Source organism: Myxocyprinus asiaticus, chromosome 48 (assembly GCF_019703515.2).
Source record: "Myxocyprinus asiaticus isolate MX2 ecotype Aquarium Trade chromosome 48, UBuf_Myxa_2, whole genome shotgun sequence".
Taxonomy (NCBI): Eukaryota; Metazoa; Chordata; class Actinopteri; order Cypriniformes; family Catostomidae; genus Myxocyprinus; species Myxocyprinus asiaticus.
The window spans coordinates 16,286,767-16,308,138 of NC_059391.1; the positions used below are offsets into that span (position 1 = coordinate 16,286,767).

The following is a 21,372-nucleotide window of genomic DNA, read 5'->3' on the forward strand; positions in this document are numbered from 1 at the left end:
TGTAAATTGTAGCAACACCTCCTCCTTGACCCTTCAGGCGTGGCTCATATTTATAACAATAACCTTAGGGAGTACATCCATTTAAACTAATATATTCATCCAGTTTAAGCCAGGTTTCAGTCAAACAGAGTACATCCAAACTATGATCTGTAATAATTTCATTTACAATTAGTGTTTTGGTAGAAAGAGATCTAATGTTTAATAGCCCTACCTTTATATGATTTTTATCTTCAAATTATTATTATTTTTTTCAAGTTTGAACTTAATCACATTTTTTCTAAATGATTTAGTGAGGGGTTTGTGTTTGGTAGTTCAGGGAACAGATACAGTCTCTATATGATATCTAGGTGTTACAGTCTCTATGTTTTGTAATTTATGTGACCTGTGTGACGTCTCAAGGCAGCTAGCAGACGTCTGGATTAACCAGTTTGTCTGCTTCCTTACCTGGGCCCCAATTAGCCAAATACTATCACTATTAAGCCTATGAGCCAAATTACTAGAGAGGAGAGCGGCACCTTCCCTGGAGGGATGGAGTCAGGCCTACCCCAAAACTCTTCCAATTGTTTATAAATCCTATGCTATTCTCCGGACACCACTCAGACTTCCAGCCATTCAGTGACACTAATTTACTGTAAACCTTATCACCACGACAAGCAGGGAGGGGGCCAGAGCATATTACAGTGTCTGACATTGTTTTTGCAAGTTCACACACCTCTTTTACATTATCATTAGTGATCTGTGACTGGCAAAGCCGGACATCGTTAGTGCCTACAAGAATAACAATTTTAGAAACTCTACGTTTAGCATTAGCCACACTTGTAAATTTGATCGGATGACAGATGCTCGAGCCCCAGAAATGCATTTAACGATGGTGGCTGGAGTTCCACGTTCCTTACAATAGAATCACCAATTATTAAGGCTCTTTCAACATGATTCTCAGTGGGTGCATCAATAAGTGGGGAGAATCGATTGGAAACTCTAACAGGAACAGGAGAGTTGTGTCACTCTGCTGAGCGAGAATGCCGCCGAGACGTCACCCAAACACCCTGCTGCGGGGGCTTTACAGCCGAAACCAAAGTGTGTGTGTTGCTCAATGTTCTACCCGCATCCGAAACAGTAGCTACCGGCTTCTCTTTCTCACTGACCCCCACTAACGTTCGGATGCGTGTCTTTAACTCATTAAACTTCTCCTTCAGCCTGACTAATTCCTTACATTTATCACATGTAAACCCATCGCTGCTGACAGAAGAAGCTAAAGTAAACATGTGGCATGCAATGCAGTAAGAAATAACATGAGCGGATGCCATGACTTACCGCAATTGTTTGTTGTTGTTATTGTCATGGTTGTTCTTGAGCAGTGAGGGTTTGAAATTGATGTGGTTCCAGATCAGTAGATGTTAGAGATTGATGCAATAATCTGTGTAAAACACAGTGGAGAAAATGAATGCACGCAGTCAAGACACGTGATGTAGAGATGTAGACAAGCGGGGAAAAAAGAAGTGAGAAACGGGTGCGCACGGTAAAATACACGCAGTTGAAACAGTAGAAAAGCGGAAAAATGGAAAAACGTGAAGCACGCAGTAAAATGGCAAAGGATAAAATGATGAACGTATAAGAATAAGCAACGCTAAGCATGCAAGCAGGCTAGCAAGAATGTGTGTGTGTGTGTGTGTGTGTGTGCAAAATTTCTGCAAAAAAAGCAGAGGAAGTAGTTGGTAAAGTAATCTTATAACCACAAGGACCACCATTAACAAGAATAATCACAATAAACTCTGCTTCAAAAATTTGTTGGTGCATTTTAAGCTTGATGAGCTCTCTGCGCTTTAGATCCATCCTCTGCAAGGCGGGCAGCAAGCTTTGAAGAAACTGCTGGATCAGGAGAATTAGAGGATACAATAGCCTATACAATACTTTTTTCAAAAGTTGATAAAGATGAGGATTATACTCTTCGGCGGCGTGGTCGTGGCTGGTCAAATTTTCCTCTTGGCCTCATCCTGCCCTCCACCTCACCAACCAATTCCTCAATCTCTTCCACCCTGTTCCTTGGCTTTTCCGCCCTGATCTCCACATCGTCTCCTCCATCTCCTACTTGCTTTCCTGCCTTCCATGACCTTTGTTCTTTCATCCTCATCTGTCCTCCATTCTCCTTCTCTTCTCTCCTGCATGTTGCCGGATGTGGCCCAAGATAGTATTATGATAGTAACGCCAACAGCATTTCTGGGTGGCAGCTAATACAATTTTTCTTTTCCTTTCTCCTTTCCTCTCCCTCACATAAACATTGTGGAGATATCTTCACTTTTTCTTGCACTCAACTCCACTGTGAAATTTAAAAGTGATCACTAACTATGCCTATTTTCAAAAATCTTTTTATTGAACTGTTAAAATCTCTTAAAATGGTTACACTTTACAATAAAATTCTTAGGTTAAAGGGTGAACTTTCTTCTGTGGAACACAAAAGCAGATGTTTGGAAGAATGAAAGGGACTGACAACCCCACATTCTGCCAACTTACCGTCAAGCGGGGAGTACAGTTTATAAAATATGCATTTCTCTTCACTGTATTACAGCCTGTACAGCTGAAAACAATTAGCTTTTGGCTCCACTCCATGGACTTTTCACCTGGATAGAGTGACCAGACGTCCCGTTGCAACTAGGACAGTCCAGATTTTACGAGCCGTGTCCTGTTTCCCGACGAAAGTACACTCGGGAGCCTTTTGTCCCGAAAATCAGTCTTTAACTTCAAAGTTTTACAAAACGTACATCACTGTGCTTCGTGCTTTTTCTGTCATGAGAAACAAGTGACGAGTAACGAGAGAAGCATTAATTTCCGCTGTCAGAATCACACACACCAAATGAGCCATATTTTAATTTTGCTGAAAACAACTTTACATAGTTGTAACCCAATCATGGAGCTGGTTTTTTCATCGCTCTCCTCAAATCGTGCAGCAAAAATGGAATGTCTATTGTAGAAAAAAGTGCTTGTAATGTAAGCTACTGGGGAGCTGTTAAAGTGAAATCATTAACTCTTTTTCAAGCAGGAATTAAAACCAGTAAATTATTTTTAGCAGCAAAAGCATACATGAATACATTAATGTAGAGTGAAATGACTAACTATTCTCTAGAATAATATCCAACGAATATGAAGCTTTGATATATTTAATGTAAAAAGAACATCAATAAATTCATTGTTTAATTAATTTAGGACACATTTCAGTTGCGCATATGTCTGCATTTATTGTCTTTCTAAATTCAGCATGATATTAAGTGTTTGTCATTTAATGATCTGTATTAAGTTCTGTACCGTATCTCCTACACACACTCTATTTCTGCTCAATTTTTCCAATGCAGGAGAGTGACAACAATAAACCGACTTAATAAAAGTGTTTTATTAAGTATCTGTTGCGTCCCGATTCTTTGTCATGGTCAGCTGGTCACTCTACACCTGGAAAATGGAGCTCACACATGCCCATATATGCCCAAAAATACTGCTTTGCTCATTAGGGGCAGTGTTTCGCATTTCAGTAAGTACAGACCAATTTCAGAAAAATCAACCTTATTTTTCCGATTTCACTGTGAGATCAGTCTGGTTTTCTTGGCCCCGGCCCCCTGATTGAGAACCACTGATTTAGGGGAGAATAGTTTTCACACGGCCTTTATCTCAGTAAGAGAGGTTTAGGGTTAGGTTAGGTCCAAATAAACAAATGCTTGTTTTCTCAAAAAGAAAATTGTATGATGGTTTTAAATAAGAATGATTTTGTGAATTCTTAAAATTTTAGTGAACTAAAATTCTATTTTCATATTTTTTGTAATAGCTTCTTACATTAAGGTAAGGTTTACCTATATCATAAAAGTAGATTTTAAACAAATGGTAAAACTGTGTTTTAGAACAAGGGAATTTTTCCTAAATGTTAGTTCAGGGCAAGCTGTCACATTTTTTACTGGGCAGATTTTCACATGTTTTAAATGTAAATCAGTTAAATTTAACTGATTAATTGCAATTTCTGTTGGCTAAAACAATGGTTTGATATATGTTGTTAAGTTTGACATTTTTTGCTATTTAATTAATGTTTTCATTTAAAAGTTATGCTGAAAATCCATACAAAATCCATATAATATGTGATTTAATGGCAATTATCCGATATAGTATGACAACATTCCCCACTAAAGGTCACACAAGGTCAACGTGTGTTAAATTAATTGCTGCAAAGATGCCTTTTGTTGCTAGCATCTAGCTATTTGCAATGAGTGCAATTCAGTGTTTGGGTCTAATACACTACATACTTTAAATTGCACATAGGAGTCAATAATGACGCACCTCGAAAATTAAGTTGCACAGTAATGCTCTCATCCTCCAAACCATCAATAATTTCACACCGGTAGCGACCGGTATCATCAGACTGTAGCATGTTGATGACCAGCGACGCGTCACCTGGGGCTCCTCTGCGAAGGCGGACACGTCCTTTGAAGTCACCGTAACTGCGGTAACGTGCACCAATGGCCACCATGACGTCTCGCTCCTGTCCGTCACCATTTATGGGCAGCCAGAACCACTTGACCCGCGCTCTGCGGGTCGCACTGAGTTTGGGCTCATAGCGGTAATAACAGGGCAGTGTGGCATTACTCCCCTGAACAGCTGACACCAGAGTTTGAGGAGATTCAACGTAAAGACGGATCCTGTGGTAGTACACTAAACAGCACACACACACAAAAAAGTCACACTTGTAAAAACTACTGTCAAACCATATTTATTTATCTAGATTACAGTGTGGCTCATACCAGGTTACCAGTTGTAACAATAAGGGACCATTCACAATGAGCACGTCCTAGCTTGCGCTAAAAAAGCTAGACACAGTGCAACGAATAGAGCAGAACATAGGTGTCTCAACTCTCGAGAAGCGATCTAATTTGACACACATCTAAAAAATGCTGCGCTCTCGTGCAAATCGCTGAATGTGAGTGAATGTGGAAGTGTAAGTGTCTTAAGTATTGGTCAGTTTCTCACCCATACCTATCATATCGCTTCTGAATATATGGGTTTAAACACTGGAGTCATATGGATTACTTTTATGCAGACTTTATGTGCTTTTTGAAGTTTCAAATTTTGGTCACCATTCACTTACATTGAATGGACCTACAGAGCTGATCAGTTCTTCTAAAAATCTTCACCTGTGTTCTGCAGAAGAAAGAAAGTCATACACTTTTGGGATTACATTAGGGTGAGTAAATGATGAGAGAATTTCCATTTTTGGGTGAACTATTCCTTTAAGGGACAGACGTTTCAAAACCCGTTCGCTCTTAACGGCCCCTTATTGCAGTATTTTGGCAGAACCGGTGATTATCATGGTCAAATTTAGCAACGGTGCAAACGTTTTATATTAATGACGACACATTAAATAATTCAGAGCAATGCATAATAAATAAACATACTCTCCCCATGGTCATCATTTCCATTTACTATGTCTTGATAATAATAGCCATTGGAGAATCGCTCTGCAAAGCTCCCGAGGAAAAGGTGCATAAGAAAAACCAGCAGGTGGCGTACAATCCACATATTCAGCGTCTTGCCCCGTATCCCACAGATTTTCCAACAGACTCCTTGAATTAGACAACCCAAGATGTGAAAACATCAGCAAAGAGTTGCAAAGTATCTAACAGACCACATATTTACAGTTTAGCACTTTTAATACCTGCTTTCTTTTTTCAGGATCGATTAGCTCGCGTTATGGCAATACATCCCTGGACAGTTACAAGTAAACCACTTCAAATAAACTCATTATAGCAGAAACGATTCGCAGAAAGGATAGAACAAAGCAGCACAGTGAGTGATAAGCATTAAAAGACGTTGAAAAATGTGTAAGTATACTACGACAGAAGTAAAATTAAGATATATTGTAAAATGTAACGTCCGTTTATGTTTTTTTTCCTCAGATTTAGCTTAACACATCCATAAAATCTGATAACGAATATTTCATTAAAAAAAGAAAAGCATTTTTAAAACTTACCAAAGCAAAATACTTTGTTTTCAGGATCCTTCTGCTACAACTATGTTCATCGTCCGAAGTGGGGTATTATAGCTCTCTCTCTCTCTCTCTCTCTCTAATAATTTTGTGGCTCTGTGAGGTGACGTCACCAGGCATCTCTTTTGAAGTTCTCCGGCTCGCCAACAATAATAATTGTGGGGTCCACAAAGCAGGCGAGGGATCCTGTGCGTCATCACTGTATAATTTTACAACATAAGGTACGTTGATTTTTTCCCAAAACTGAAACTGGAGCTTGTGTTCACGGTGCCAGCTATAGTATATTCATTTCTCCAATGTCTCTTGTTACTTGCTGGATTAGTAAAAAAATAAAATAAAAAATAAAAAAAAAATAAAAAACGGCTATTCTTGATGGTCTCAGAGGGTTGTTCGCCAAATAACACAGTTGGTAATAACAGATTGTCACAAATATATTTGGCTTTTTTTTTTAAAATCCCCAATGCACGGAGTCTTATAGATGTTGATCTTCTGTGAAGAAACATTTAAAATGCCATAAGCTTTAGCTTTACATTAAAGGATTTTTCCGGGTTCAATACAAGTAAAACTCAGTTGACTGCTTTTGTAGCACAGCCTAATGTTGATTAACAAAAAATTTAATTTCTACTTGTCCCTCATTAAAAAAAAGAAAAAAAGAAATATCAGGCTTTTACAGTGAGGCACTTACAAGTGAATGGGGCCAATCCGTAAACGTTAAATTCTCACTGTTTCAAAAGTATAACCACAAGACGTTAACAATGTGCATGTGTAACACAATTGTAGCATCATAAAATCACTTACTAACCTTTTCTGTATAGTTAAATCCAATTTTTCAACTTCATTGCCATAACGTAATACCCTAAACACTAAAAGACCATATAAACAGTTATTTAAGCAAATTTACAGCTCAACTGATACAAAAGTTTTAACAGAAGAATACATTTAAGTGCTTTTATAAAATTATAAGCTTCACATTTCTGCATTTAAACCCTCTAAAAATTGGCCCCATTCACTTCCATTGTAAGTTCCTCACTGGAATCCAGACTTGTGCTTTTTTTTTTTCTCCCCAAATTGGAATGCCCAATTCCCAATGCACTCTAGGTCCTTGTGGTGGCGTAGTGACTCTCCTCAATCCGGGTGGCGGAGGACGAATCTCAGTTGCCTCTGTGTCTGAGACTGTCAATCCGCACATCTTATTACGTGGCTTGTTGAGTGTGTTACTGCGGAGATGTAGTGCATGTGGAGGCATCACTCTATTCTCCATGGCATCCATGCCGAGAGTGAGAACCACATTATAGCGACCACAAGAAGGTTACCCCATGTGACTCTACCTTCCCTAGCAACCAGGCCAATTTGGTTGCTTAGGAGACCTGGCTGGAGTCACTCAACACACCCTGGATTCGAACTCACGACTCCAGGGGTGGTAGTCAGCGTCTTTACTCACTGAGTTACCCAGGCCCCCGATTTGTCCTTTTTTTTTTAAAGAAAAGGAGGCATGAGTCTAAATAATTTTTGTGGCAATCAACATTATGTAACAAATGCTGTTGATTGAGCTTAACTTGTATTGAACCCGGAATATTCTTTTGAAACAATTTTGTATTTAAATATTTTAAATAGAACATACTTAAATTATTTGAGATTTCCCCCCCCCCCAATCTGAATACATCAGATAGGTGGACTTAGAAAGGGTAAATATTTTAACATCCAGTGGGATTTTATTTCTTTTTCACAAGACATTACAATCCATAATGAAGCAGGAAGACACAAACATTTCTAGTGTATATGAAATGTACACCAGAAATAACACACCAGAAACATGACTGTTGACCTTCGACCGATGTCACAAAAAAGACAACTGATGAGGCACTGATTGCAATTCCACCTTTTCCCAAAAATTTGCTAATTTTTCATAGCCACATTGGCAACATGTGGCAACATTATACATAGCCTTGTTGATGTGAAATTTTCCTCTCACTCATGGCCACCAGGGATTTGGAAGTTTGTCTTTCTCTGTAAACACACTCCAGAACTACAGCCAGTAGTGTTTGAACTCAGCATCTTTTATTCCTTCTAAATTTAAACCTTTTCCTCCTTATGTAGGTGTTATTTAGTCTTGAGCACTTTCCATTAATAGAATTTGGTGTCCCACTCACTTTTCTTTTTTAAAGCATTAGAGGCACAAATCCAATGGTTTTTGTAGTGAGAATTATTAGAAATGTTAGATAAACTATCGACCTAGCATGAAAAGTAGCTACTATAGATTTAAACACATGCATGTTCCACCTTTGACACAGGGGCATGCCCAGACTGATCACAGACTGATCACTGTACCCTGCCCGGCCCCCCTGAGAAAAAATCCTGGCAATTATGTTTATTTAAAACAATTTTGAATTATTAACAAATTTTAATTATCAAAATGTACTATTTAACTTTGATTTAAAATGACATCTTTAGAGCTTTTTTTTAATGGCCTTTTTTGCTTTTTACTGGGATAGGGAAAGTAAAGAGGTGACAGGAAATGAGATCAAGAAAGGACCTCACAACCCAGGACTTGAACTCAGGTCACCCACAGTGCATCAGCACCACATGTCACGAGCGCAACCTGCTAGGCTATGGCTCTGACATTTAGATTGACATCTTAAAGGAATATTCCAGGTCAGTGACAAAAAAGTAATTCCGATTTGTCCCTCGAGTTTTTAAAAAAGAAGCAAAAATCGCGGTTACAGTGAGGCACTTACAATGGAAGTGAATGGGGCCAGTCCATAAATGCTAAAATACACATTGTTTCAAAAGTATCGCCACAAGATGTTATGCATGTTAACATAATTTTAATGTGATAAACTCCATTACAGGGTTTATTGGTGTTGCATCGTCATGGCATTGATGTTGTAAAATGAAATATAACAGTTCACAGATAAGGTTAGTAAGCAATTTTAGCACACTAAAATCATGCTAACATGTACAGTATAATGTTAACATCTTGTGGCTATACTGTATTTCTGAAAATATGAGTAGACTATTTTAACATTTATGGACTGATTTTTCTGGTGATCAACATTATGCTACAAATGCTGTTGATTGAGCTTAATTTGTATGGAACCAGGAATATTTCAGACCTTGAGTTTCAGATCCTATTTCTGCAGAAAGTGTAAGTGATTATTGGTACACACCACTGACTGCAGTTGATGTAAGATCTCAATCACAAGCTTTAAAGAGGAAAGAACTGTTTGGCACCCTTTGGAGGGACCAGGATGTGGGATTAACAACATCACCCAGTACTGTGACCCCTAACCATGCCACACAGCACCACCCATTTTCCGTCCCTATTTAATACCTTAAAAGACAGTGAAAAAGAGTGATCGAGAGAGAAATAGAGATTTACATTGCCTCTCTCACAGATGCTCAGAACCATTAGCGACGCATTTGAAGACTCTGGCCAATTAGTCCTCACAGCCAAGATGAAAGCTGGAGCCTAAAGCAAGGAATGCCAAGACCTTGTGAATAGCTGTAGGCTTCACAGAGGCATAATTTTGTCAGTTATCTTCGGGCAGAGACAACATTGTAATCTAATTGTTTGCTCAAAATGAATAGGTCCAAAATGGCTGGATGTAAATGCTTAAGAATCTCCAGAAGCACTTGTCAGCCTTAGGTATTACAGCTTGCCTGAGAAAGAACAAAAAAATAAAATAAAAAACAAATAAAAATTATGGGGAAAAAAAACTAAAGAGATAGTTTACTCAGAAATGAAAATTCTCTCATCATTTACTCACTCTTATGTTATTCCAAATCTTTATGGCTTTCTTTTCAAGAATATCCTAGCCACTCTTTTCCATAGAATTACTTACATTTGCGTCTGTCTGTGGTTTCAGAAGACTTGGAATATAGCACACAAAGCCTGATCTCATGAAAATTATGTAACTGTGGTGAATTTTTTTGTAAAATGAGATTACCTGGTTTATTATAAGTTTTGCAGTAATTCTGAGGTAAAATGTCCACTGAGCGGCACTAAAAGTGAGTTCACTGTTGTCCAAAAAAGATGAGGTTCTATCGAGTTTTAAAATCAACAAACCCTACCTACCTCCCTAAACCTTAAACCTAACCGATAGTGTCATAACTTGTAAATGTAGTTAGTTATGTCACGCAAACTTTAAAATGTATCGTCATGTAAGTCATGCGCTATAGTAAGTGTTTTGATGCCATTAGATAGCTTTTTTGTGAGGAAAAGGGCGAAAAGTGTTTCTGAACTGATAATACTCATGATTTGTGTGAAAGTAAATAAGTCATTGTAGCGCCTCTAGTGTTCATTTCACCAGGAACCTGCAACGATACTGTACATTCAACGAGCCACATAAAAAATATTTTACATATATTAAATATGTTATATATATTTAGATATATAGGTTTTTTTTGTTTTGTTTTTTTTTTTTTTGGTCATTTTAAAGTTTGAGAGCCCCAGTTCTCTTTAAAGGGATAGTTCACCCAAAAATGAAATTTCTCTCATCATAACTCACCCTCATGATATCCCAGATGTGTATGACTTTCTTTCATCTGCTAAACACAAACAAAGATACTTATTTATTTTTCAGCTCTTTAGGACCTCACAATGCAAGTGAATGGTGACCAGAACTCAGAAGGTCAAAAATGGACATAAAAGCAGCATAAAATAAAATCCACACAACTCCAGTGGTTCAATCCATGTCTTCAGATATGATAGGTGAGGATAATAAACAAATCAATATTTAAGTCCTTTTTTACTATATATTTCCACCTTTGACCAGCCCCAACCAGTAGGTGGCTGAATGTGAAAGTCACCTCCACACCAGAATGTGGAAGTGAAAGTGTAGATTTTCAGTAAAAAAAAAAAAAAGGACTTAAAAATTGATCATTTCTCACCCACACCTATCATATCGCTTCAGAAGATTTAGATTTAACCACTGGAGTTTTATGGATTACTTGTATGCTGCATTTATGTGCTTTTTGGAGCTTCAAAGTTCTGGTCACCATTTACTTGTATAGTATGGACCTACAGAGCTGAAATATTTTTACAATAGTGATCCCTATAACTGAGTTGTAAGCCCCTGGTACAATTTCAGTGAAATGTACATGCAGGGTTGGGAGGGTTACTTTTGAAATGTATTCCACTACAGGTTACAGAATACATGCTGTAAAATGTAATTTGTAACATATTTCGTTAGATTACTCAAGGTCAGTACATATTTTAAATACTTTGGATTACTTCTTCAGCACTGGTAGATTTTTTTCACTTGTTTTGACTATAAAAACTCTGCCAGTACAGTAAGACAAAATACACATGTTAAAAATACATTCTCTGAAAAACCTAAATATCTTATGCAGTGTTGTTTCTAAAACAAGATAAATCTAACTGATCTTGTTTTAAGGATTTTTAGATATTTTTACAGGAAAACAATACAAAAAATATTATCAAGAATATGATTTTTGTCAAGGGTCTTACTAGAAAAAATGAAATTATGATCCAAAGTGAATTTTCTTGATAAAAAAATATGATCGTGCCTGGTAACATTAGCATGTAAAATGGCTAGAAATAGCATTTAAGCTTAGCATAAAGCTAAGAAAGGTTTATTTCTATTTCTTCTGCTCCAAACTTACTTCTCTGTCTGCTCGTATGAATGTAACACATCATAAGAAAGTGTTTCACTGCTGTTCAAATGCACTTTGGATCACATCATTTATATGTATACATTTTTCCATCTGAAAGGACTAAATATTAAATGAAACAAATGACAATAAAATGCAAAGTAATCTCTTCAGTAATCAAAATACTTTTTGAATGTAACTGTATTCTAATTACCAATTATTTAAATTGTAACTTTAGTGGAATACAGTTACTAATATTTTGTATTTTAAATACGTAATCCCGTTACATGTATTCTGTTACTCCCCAACCCTGATTACATGCTTCCAAGTGACTTTCTTGTTCTTCCAAATGACTACATGCGCTTGAATGAATGGAATTCAGCCACACAACTTTGTGGGATTTTTATTTATTTTTTTTAATGTCTGTCAAACACGCTTTAAATGAAATTCTATGAAATTCAATTTCCATGTGCATATATGCTGAGCATTCATATATTGTTTATTTTGATATTGAGGGTAAACTAGCAAAACCTTGACCTGATTTACAACCCCTCATAAACTTGTAAAATGATGTGGCGAGATTTCCTTTGTAGAGATATTATTAGAAAATAAGGAAATATTTGCCACAAACCTCATCCAAAATAGCCTTGTTTTTCCAGAAAAGAATCCTTCCTGGCTTTGCCCATTGGGTGCTGCTGTTTTCCTGCTATTCTTTTGATTACCACTTGATTCTCTTCTGCCTTCCTGCTTTGTGCCTCTGTGCAGCCTGTCTATTAGTCTGTAGCCAGTCAATCAACACAGAAGAGATAATGTGTAATAATAAGGGCCTATTTGGTGATGTACATATTTATTTATCTGCTCATACAATGGCTAAAAAAAGTATTTGGACACTGAAACCACACTAAAAAAATTTCTTTGCATTAATGGCATTTATTTTAAATAAATATAGCACTAATACACTTTTCATGCAAAACATTTCACAAAAAGACGTTTGTTAAGTTTCAAATGACAGAGCAATAGATAGAAATTCAAAATTGAGACAAAAAGTATTTGGACTTTCTGGTTGTCAAACTTTGTGGAACATGTCCACAGTTAATGTGATGAACTACACCTGCTAGGGCACGTGTGAACTTGAGAGGAACTGACTTCATGCATTCACTAAAAATGACCTTGAGACTAGTTAAAAGTTATTGCAAAAATGGTGGGAAAAAGGTCAGGTTAGTTCTGAGAAAAGGTAGCATCATTTGTTTGCAGATGCCACTAAGTTTAATATTTTGTATCTAATGCAATTAAATAAATACATTAAGTGTGACTTTGGGTCCACTGTATATATATATTTATCCAAGTGTGGATACTGAAAAATCCAAGTGTTGACTTTTCCCATTGGATTCATAGAGTAAATATCCAAAAGTTCAGATTTTATCTTGTTTCCAATTCTAACTTCCTAAAGAGGATTCATATCAAGAAACACCATGCTTCAAAGGCCTACTAGGCCAACAAGTATCTACTTGTATTCTTTATTTATTCCTACAGTTAAGAACATGAGGAAAATATTTCAAGAGATACTATGGAAATGCAACTAGTTTAAACAATGTGAACACAAGAAGAACGTTACAGTATGAGGCATTAAAAATATATATATATATATTTTTTTTAAATCATTGAAAGAACACACTTAATAGAAATAACAAAGATGCTGTGTGAAAATCAAATGCAACATTGGTACAAATTGGTACTGAGTACATAAGAAAAAAGAAATGCATGCAGCCAAAATACAGAACCATGCTGGATTATGCTATTATTCTTCAGTGTTTGTTACCTTGAATAACCCTCTTAAATTCATTTTAGATAACATCTCGGGGAATCCTGCCCATATATTTTCCCCTTAAGCTCCATTAATATTAATTCATATTAATACTTATATCATATTGCACAAGCCCAAAACTTTATATTTATTAGAGTGGATGGGTTGGGGGTCACAATGCATCATTTTGAAAGCATTATGTAGATTGGACGGTCATATCAGATATTCAGTGCCACCGAATAAATTATTCAAAAATTAGATTTGCACCCACCCCCCTCCTCGCATCTTATAATGCAAGAGCTTTAATGCTGCACGTGTGTTCAGTGATAGGGTATATCTAAGTATATACTGCTTGAAGTGTGGCCCCACTTTAAATAGAAGGGAAATTACACATTTGCTAGGACATCATATCAAGAAAGATGAGACCACTTTGGCTTTTGAGAGTACAATGTTGTTTGTATCAAAACTTTTGGTTTATTTCATAATTTTGCTGCAAAAATAAAATAAAAATAATAAAATTCAGTAGCACACCGATTCAACTGCACCTGAGATCCATGGCAGCTCTGGCCAAGGCATCGAATTTAAACAATACTAATCAAATGATAATAAATTATTGACTGTCACGTTTCATGTTTAGACTTGATAAGGTTGGTAAAAACTAGTCACGTTAAATGCATAAGTCTAGTTTTAAGACATGTCAAAACCTAAGTGACTTACAGCAAATACTGTTTCAAAAAACAATTTAGTTTTAGTATTTTCATAATGTACAAATTAGTATACTAGAGCACAACAAAAACAACAATATTTTTAAGAGTCCTGATTTGGTAATTTGCTCATTTAAACCACTTTATCAGCTAATCTATAAAACAATTTGACAGCATTTACACCCAATCGACTAATGACAACTACTTTGAAAATAAATACATTGACATACTTGGTATGTACAGTTTAAATTTTTCCAAAACGATAGTATTTTTTTATTTTCTTTAATGTAATTCTTCACTTCTGTAAAATTAAGCTGTTGCCTTATATGGGCATATCTAAGGTAAATAAACATCAATGTAGATTTTAGCATTTAATTAATCATCATATGGCACTGCTGCAGTACAGTACAAAGTATGTATAATGCTAAACAATTCAGACTGTGGGTTTGGGATTCGTTTCTCGCCGGCCGCGAGAAAGATCAGTCAGTCCCCCAGCTGTGCAGGGTCCTGTGGTGTTGGTGCCCTCTGTTGCTAAGAGTGAGGCAGTGCAGGTGTGGTTCACAGGAGAAGGAATGTAGGGAAAAATAAAAGGGAAGAGAGAGAGAAAGAGGTGGGAGGAGTTTTACTCATCACAGCCCAGAAGCTCCATTCGCAGGGTAATGCGTTCATGCCACGCCCACGGCAAGATGCGGACGAATCGTGCGTAGAAGGGGGGCTCGAACACGTTCTTTTTGTGCACGTTGTTGTCACTGTTGCCAGGGAGAATCTTCAGGTGAAGTGGAAGACATAAAGATGGGGTGAGACAAGGACATGACAGATGGCTGGAAAAAAGCTAAATGTATACGGACACCATGGCCAGTTAAAGAGATATGGGGCTAGTGTCAAAATCTTTCAAGCATGTGGTTTGTTAGTGATGTGGAAACTTCTCCAGTTCTCTTTTCCCATCAAAAATTACTCTTGGCTTTTCTGAAAAATGGTTCCAAACTGGATGCCATTTTAAAACGTGCCACTGTTTTTCATTCTGTTTGTAATGAAAGTTTAATGAAAATGTGTCCAGCATGATGATCTGTGTTTTAAAACTCTGCAGATCCTAAAAGTAGACCAATTTTTGGCACATAAACATTACAACCACTAACACATGAAAACAACAACAACAAAATAAAAGAAACTTAAGTCAACACAACGCAGCATTTGCAGCACATTTTACTTCCAAAATGTGTCATATCTTTTTTTTTTCTCCCCTTTTCTCTCCAATTTGGAATGCCAAATTCTCAATGCGCTCTAGGTCCTCGTGGTGGTGTAGTGACTCGCCTCAATCCGGGTGGCGGAGGACGAATCTCAGTTGCTTTCGCGTCTGAGACTGTCAATCCACACATCTTATCACGTGGCTTGTTGAGCGCATTACCACGGAGACATAGCGCGTGTGGAGGCTTCACGCTATTCTCCGCGGCATCCACGCACATCTCATCACGCCCCATCGAGTGCGAACCACATTATAGCGACCACGAGGAGGTTACCCCATGTGACTCTACCCTCCCTAGCAACCGGGCCAATTTGGTTGCTTAGGGGACCTGGCTGGAGTCACTCAGCATGCCCTGGATATGAACTTGCGACTCCAGGTGTGGTAGTCAGCATCTTTACTCGCTGAGCTACCCAGGCCCACAAAATGTGTCATATCTTGAAGAAAAAAGTAGGGTAGGACTTGAGTTTATTCATCAGAAATTGACTGAATTGTGAAAAGCTCTCTTCAGCCCCTTTCACACATGCAACCTGGTAAATTGCAGTAACATTGCTGTATTACATTTACTGGTAAATGTACCACATCTGCTTTTCACACATGCAACGGTTTCCATCTTTCTTCCGTTTTGCGACCATTCACACATCAGCAGCAAAACGCTGTTAAACTCTGAGATATAGTCAGTTATTTTATCAGTCAACAAACTTCTTTGCGCTTTTAGGCAGGATTACACTACACCACTTCTAAAATCTGAACAGAATATAAAAATACTAGGTATCACACACTAAACGACTGAGGATCACTCCGGCTGTCAATTTGATCCGATCACAAACTCACGTGAGAACACACGGCCCCATTTTAGGAGATACATGACAGATGTAAACAAACATGGATGGAAAGGGCCGAGCGCATTTGGGTGCAGTCTTGGGGGGAAAGATGGAGACTGTGACATGAGTTTGAGGTGAGTGCCGTTAAATGTTTTCTCCACTTCGAGCAGAATCTCGATTTCCTCATGGTCCAGTGTCGTAGCTGTGCATGGCCGATTTTCATTGGCTGCTCACCATATGACTTCAGATTTGAGTCGTGGAGCATCATACACTACTAGATTTCCTCTATAGTTGGCTCTAAAATATATTAAAAAATTATATCCTCCAGCTAAATAGAATAACATTTTTACTATCCCTCCAATTTGATTACATTTTTTTGACTCCAGAGTAACTGAATCATCTCCGTCTTACATCAGCATGTCTGACCTCGTACGTGCTCAAACCATTTATCTTACGACTCTTGTTCATACATAGCATCAAAACTCAACTTTTCAGGTAATGTTACAACCTCTCATTCAGGGAAATAGCCAGTTCCAAATATACTGGAATTTTCTAACAGGACGTGTTCACACATTTCCTCTAATCTGAAAATTGCAGGTCATTTTCTGGAAAAGGCTGTATGTGTGAAAGCGACTTTTATGACAGGTGGTTGAAAATAAGAGGGCTTGGTGATGTCAGCCAGAAAGAAAAGTTGTTTCAGAGGTAGAGGAAGCCATTACATTTTGATTAAAGATTACGAAACATTTTTCGAATCTTTTAAATCTTTGGAATATTTTTTCTACATACAGTTGAAGTCTCCATACACCTTTGCCAAATACATTTAAACTTTTTTCACAAGTCCTGACATTTAATGGTAGAAAACATTCCCTGTCTTAGGTCAGTTAGGATCACTACTTTATTTTAAGAATGTGAAATGTCAGAATAATAGTAGAGAGAATAATTAATTTCAGCTTTTATTTATTTCATCACATCCCCAGTGGGTAAGAAGTTTACATACACTTTGTTAGTATTTGGTAGCATTGCCTTCAAATTGTTTAACTTGGGTCAAATGTTTTCTACAAGCTTCTCACAATAAGTTGCTGGAATTAGGCCCATTCCTCCAGACAGAACTGGTGTAACTGAGCCAGGTTTGTAGGCCTCCTTGCTTGCACATGCTTTTTCAGTTCTGCCCACAAATGTTCTATCAGATTGGTCAAGGCTTTGTGATGGCCACTCCAATACCATGACTTTGTTGTCCTTAAGCCATTTTGCCACAACTTTGGAGGTTTGCTTGGGGTCATTGTCCATATGGAAGACCCATTTGCGACCGAGCTTCAACTTCCTGGCTGATGTCTTGAGATGTTGCTTCAATATATCCACTTAATTTTCCTTCCTCATGATGCCATCTATTTTGTGAAGTGCACCAGTCCCTCCTGCAGCAAAGCAACCCCACAACATGATGCTGCCACCCCCATGCTTCACAGTTGGGATGGTGTTCTTCAGCTTGCAAGCCTCACCCTTTTTCCTCCAAACATAACAATGGTCATTATGGCCAAAAAGTTCAATTTTTGTTTCATCAGACCAGAGGACATTTCTCCAAAAAGTAAGATCTTTGTCCACATGTGCACTTGCAAACTGTAGTCTGGCTTTTTATGGCGGTTTTGGAGCAGTGGCTTCTTCCTTGCTGAGCAGTCTTTCAGGTTATGTCGATATAGGACTTATTTTACTGTGGATATAAATACTTGTCTACCTGTTTCCTCCAGCATCTTCACAAGTTCCTTTGTTGTTGTTCTGGGATTGATTTGCACTTTTCGCATTAAACTACATTCATCTCTAGGAGACAGAATGCGTCTCCTTCCTGAGCGGTATGATGGCTGTGTGGTCCCATGGTGTACTAGTGTTTGTACAGATGAACGTGGTACCTTCAGGCATTTGGAAATTTCTCCCAAGGATGAACCAGACTTGTGGAGGTCCACAATTATTTTTCTGAGGTCTTGGCTGATTTCTTTTGATTTTCCCATGATGTCAAGTAAAGAGGCACTGAGTTTAAAGGTATGCCTTAAAATACATCCACAGGTACACCTACAATTCAGTACACCTCCTATCAGTAGCTAATTGGCTAATTGTCTAAAGACTTGACATCATTTTCTGGAATTTTCCAAGCTGCTTAAAGGCACAGTTAACTTAGTGTATGCAAACATCTGACCCACTGGAATTGTGATATTGTCAATTAAAAGTGACACAATCTGTCTGTAAACAATTGTTGGAAAAATTACTCGTGTCATGCACAAAGTAGATGTCCTAAACGACTTGCCAAAACTATAGTTTGCTAATATTAAATCTGTGGAGTGGTAAAAAAATTTTTTTTTTAATGACTTCAATCTAAGTGTATGTAAACTTCTAACTTCAAATGTTGCTGCTTTGAAAGGATGTGTATTGTTAAAAAGCACAATACAAATAAAAAGTACTTGACTTAAAATTAATTTATTGTACCAGTGAAGCATTTATAATAAGACCAGGATGAGGTTTCCATGGAACATGGAACATTATCTCATCATTTATTCACTCTCATGCCATCCCAGCTGTGTATGAGTTTCTTTCTTCAGCAGAACAGAAATTAAGATTTTTAGAAAAATATTTCAGCTCTGTAGGTTCATACAATGCAAGTGAGTGGGTGCCAAAATTTTAAAGCTCCAAAATCCACATAAAGACAGCATAAAAGTAAAAGACTCCAGTTGTTAAATCAATATCTTCAGAAGTGATATAATAGGTGTGGGTAAGAAATAAAAACTGATCTTTCAGTTTTGAGAAGTATTTTTTTTTTTAATCATAAATTCTCCTCCCTGCCCAGTAGGGGGCGATATGCATGAACAGTGTGAATCACCAGAAACAAAAGAAGAATGGGAAAGTGAAAGTAAAGTGGAGATTGACTGAGTAGGGAGGAGAATTTATAGTAAAAAAGACTTAAATATTGATATGTTTCTCACCCACACCTAACATATCGGTTCTGAAGATACTGATTTAAAAACTGGAGTCTTTTATGCTGCCTTTATGTGGATTTTGGAGCTTCAAAATTTTGTCACCCATTCACTTACCTTTTATGGACCTACAGAGCTGAAATATTCTTCTGAAAATCTTTGTTTTGTGTTAAGCAGATGAAAGAAAGTCATGCACATCTGGGATGGCATGGGATGGTAAGTAAACCAAGTTTTTGGGTGAACTAACCCTTTAAGACAGTAAATACGGTCCATTTTGATTTTTTATGTTGACTTTAATAGGGGAAAAACTTTTTAGTAACAAACCTTATCTGTTTTTGTCTTGTCATCTTTAAGTATGGTCCAGTACTTGCCATCGTCACTGTGAGCCACTTTAAAGGCTGACACAAACTGCACATTACCAAAGTCTTTGGCTCCTTGCGTTATGATCCCAGTGATGCGCTTTGTTCTGAGTAAGTCCACCTGATACATTAAACAGATTATAAACAGATATTTAAGAGAAAGATTGATAGAAGTGATTATTGTGTGCCAGCATTTCAATCTGTCATAGTTACGCAGTTAAATTACATCAGTAGAAGATTGCCTGGAAATTTTGCTCAAACTTGAACCCCTTGCCATAGATCATGTCTTGAAACATCACAGTGAGCAGTCTTGAATCCAAATTTGTTAAGTTTAGAGATGCTTTGAAACATCACAGCAGCAGTCTTGAATCCCAATTTGTTGAGTTTAGGGATGCTTTGAAATATTCTTAATTGGCCTATTTGTAAATGTGGGAGAGGATTGTTTTTGTAAATGATTGCCTCTCAAGACAGAGCGAACAAAGTGATAGAAAATTAAAGAGTTTCATCTTTAAAAAGGTCATCCAATGAGCAAATGTGCCAAGATCCCAATGCAATGACCACGGATACATTCATTTCCAATGCAAACATCAGAAATGTTGTCAGAGCTAAGCAAAGGGAAGACGCTGAAGCTGAATTTGGAAGTTTCCAGGTTCTTATCACCCCACTGAATTAAATTAACTTTTATTAAAGGCATTTGGGCCTACCACTAATTTTGGTACCGGTATATGAATTAGGTGCAGTTAGGCTCTGTTTACACCAGGTATTAAGATGGAACAACATGAGGGGGAGTAAATGATGACAGAATGTTCATTTTTGGGTGAACTACAGTAACCCTCATTACCAGGAGTAAACAGGGTCTGTTCAATTTAAGATGAATCTAAACCTAATCTTTTTTTTTTTTTAAACTGCACTTCTACAGCCTTCTCTTCCCATCCCCCAAGTTGGTCATCTCACCTGCAGCCACTCTGAGCGACTATTGGTGGCTGCGGTCCAGGCGTTGGTCTTGCCCTGCTTGTCCAGACGGGCATAATGCGGGTGCCAGGTAAAGGCCTCGATGCCCCAGGTGCGGAAAGAGCTGGAAGCTGTCAGCTGCCTGTCATTGATCAGCCGTGACTTGATACCCAGTGGCTCAGAGCAACCTGTCGTGTTCAAATACACTGTGAAGTGAGACAACGGGAAGGGGTACAGGAAGTGGCAGAGAGATGGATGGGAAGCGTGTCAGCACAAGCGGCACAAACCACATCAGCGAGTTTCAAGCAGGTGAGCAGCGAGATGCAGTGTGTGATGGGTGCGTGTGAAGCGCATGCTGCAGTGACAGACAGCCTGAGATAGACAGATGGAAGAGTGAAGTATGTAATGCTGTGAATGAAATATTGACATGACATCTGCACTGTTCAAAATATTATATAAAAGTTAGACTTTCTAGAAAACATTCTTAGGCAGCATGATCTCATGAAATTTAAGTGAACATGACAACATTTTTGCTATTCAAAATTTACGTGCTGTATAACACATTTGGCTGCAGTTTTCCAGTGAAATGTCCAGCTGGGGGCGCCAAAAACGAGTAAAATGGTGTTGTATTCAAACAAGGTTTTAAGGTGAATTTTAGATGGATGTTTTTAAAACATACCTCCCTAACCTAAAATTTTTGCCTGAACCTAAACCTAACCAAGTGTTTTAAATATAAATGAGACGTTAAAAAATACATCCTTACCAAATAAAAGCCTAAACCTAACCATTAGTGTTTGAAAATGCAGAAGCAAAATAAAGCACATTTTCTGAACCAACCACATCACTCCGTGCCACTTCTATGACTCTGTCGTGTCACGTGTCAGCTTGAGTTCATGGCTGGATT

General features: G+C 37.7%; 1 protein-coding gene across 1 annotated transcript in view; it reads right to left on the reverse strand.

Moving 5' to 3' along the window:
* Positions 1-13,130: 13,130 nt before the first annotated feature.
* Positions 13,131-21,372, reverse strand: part of mfge8b (milk fat globule EGF and factor V/VIII domain containing b) — a 35,450-nt gene continuing 27,208 nt past the window's right edge. Inside the window, exons 8-10 of the mRNA XM_051692233.1 lie at positions 20,472-20,656; positions 19,483-19,638; positions 13,131-14,903 (exon numbers count right to left, since the gene is read on the reverse strand). Of these exons, the coding sequence (XP_051548193.1) occupies positions 14,760-14,903; positions 19,483-19,638; positions 20,472-20,656 (485 nt within the window). The 3' untranslated portion in view covers positions 13,131-14,759. The remainder of the gene's footprint in view (positions 14,904-19,482; positions 19,639-20,471; positions 20,657-21,372) is intronic.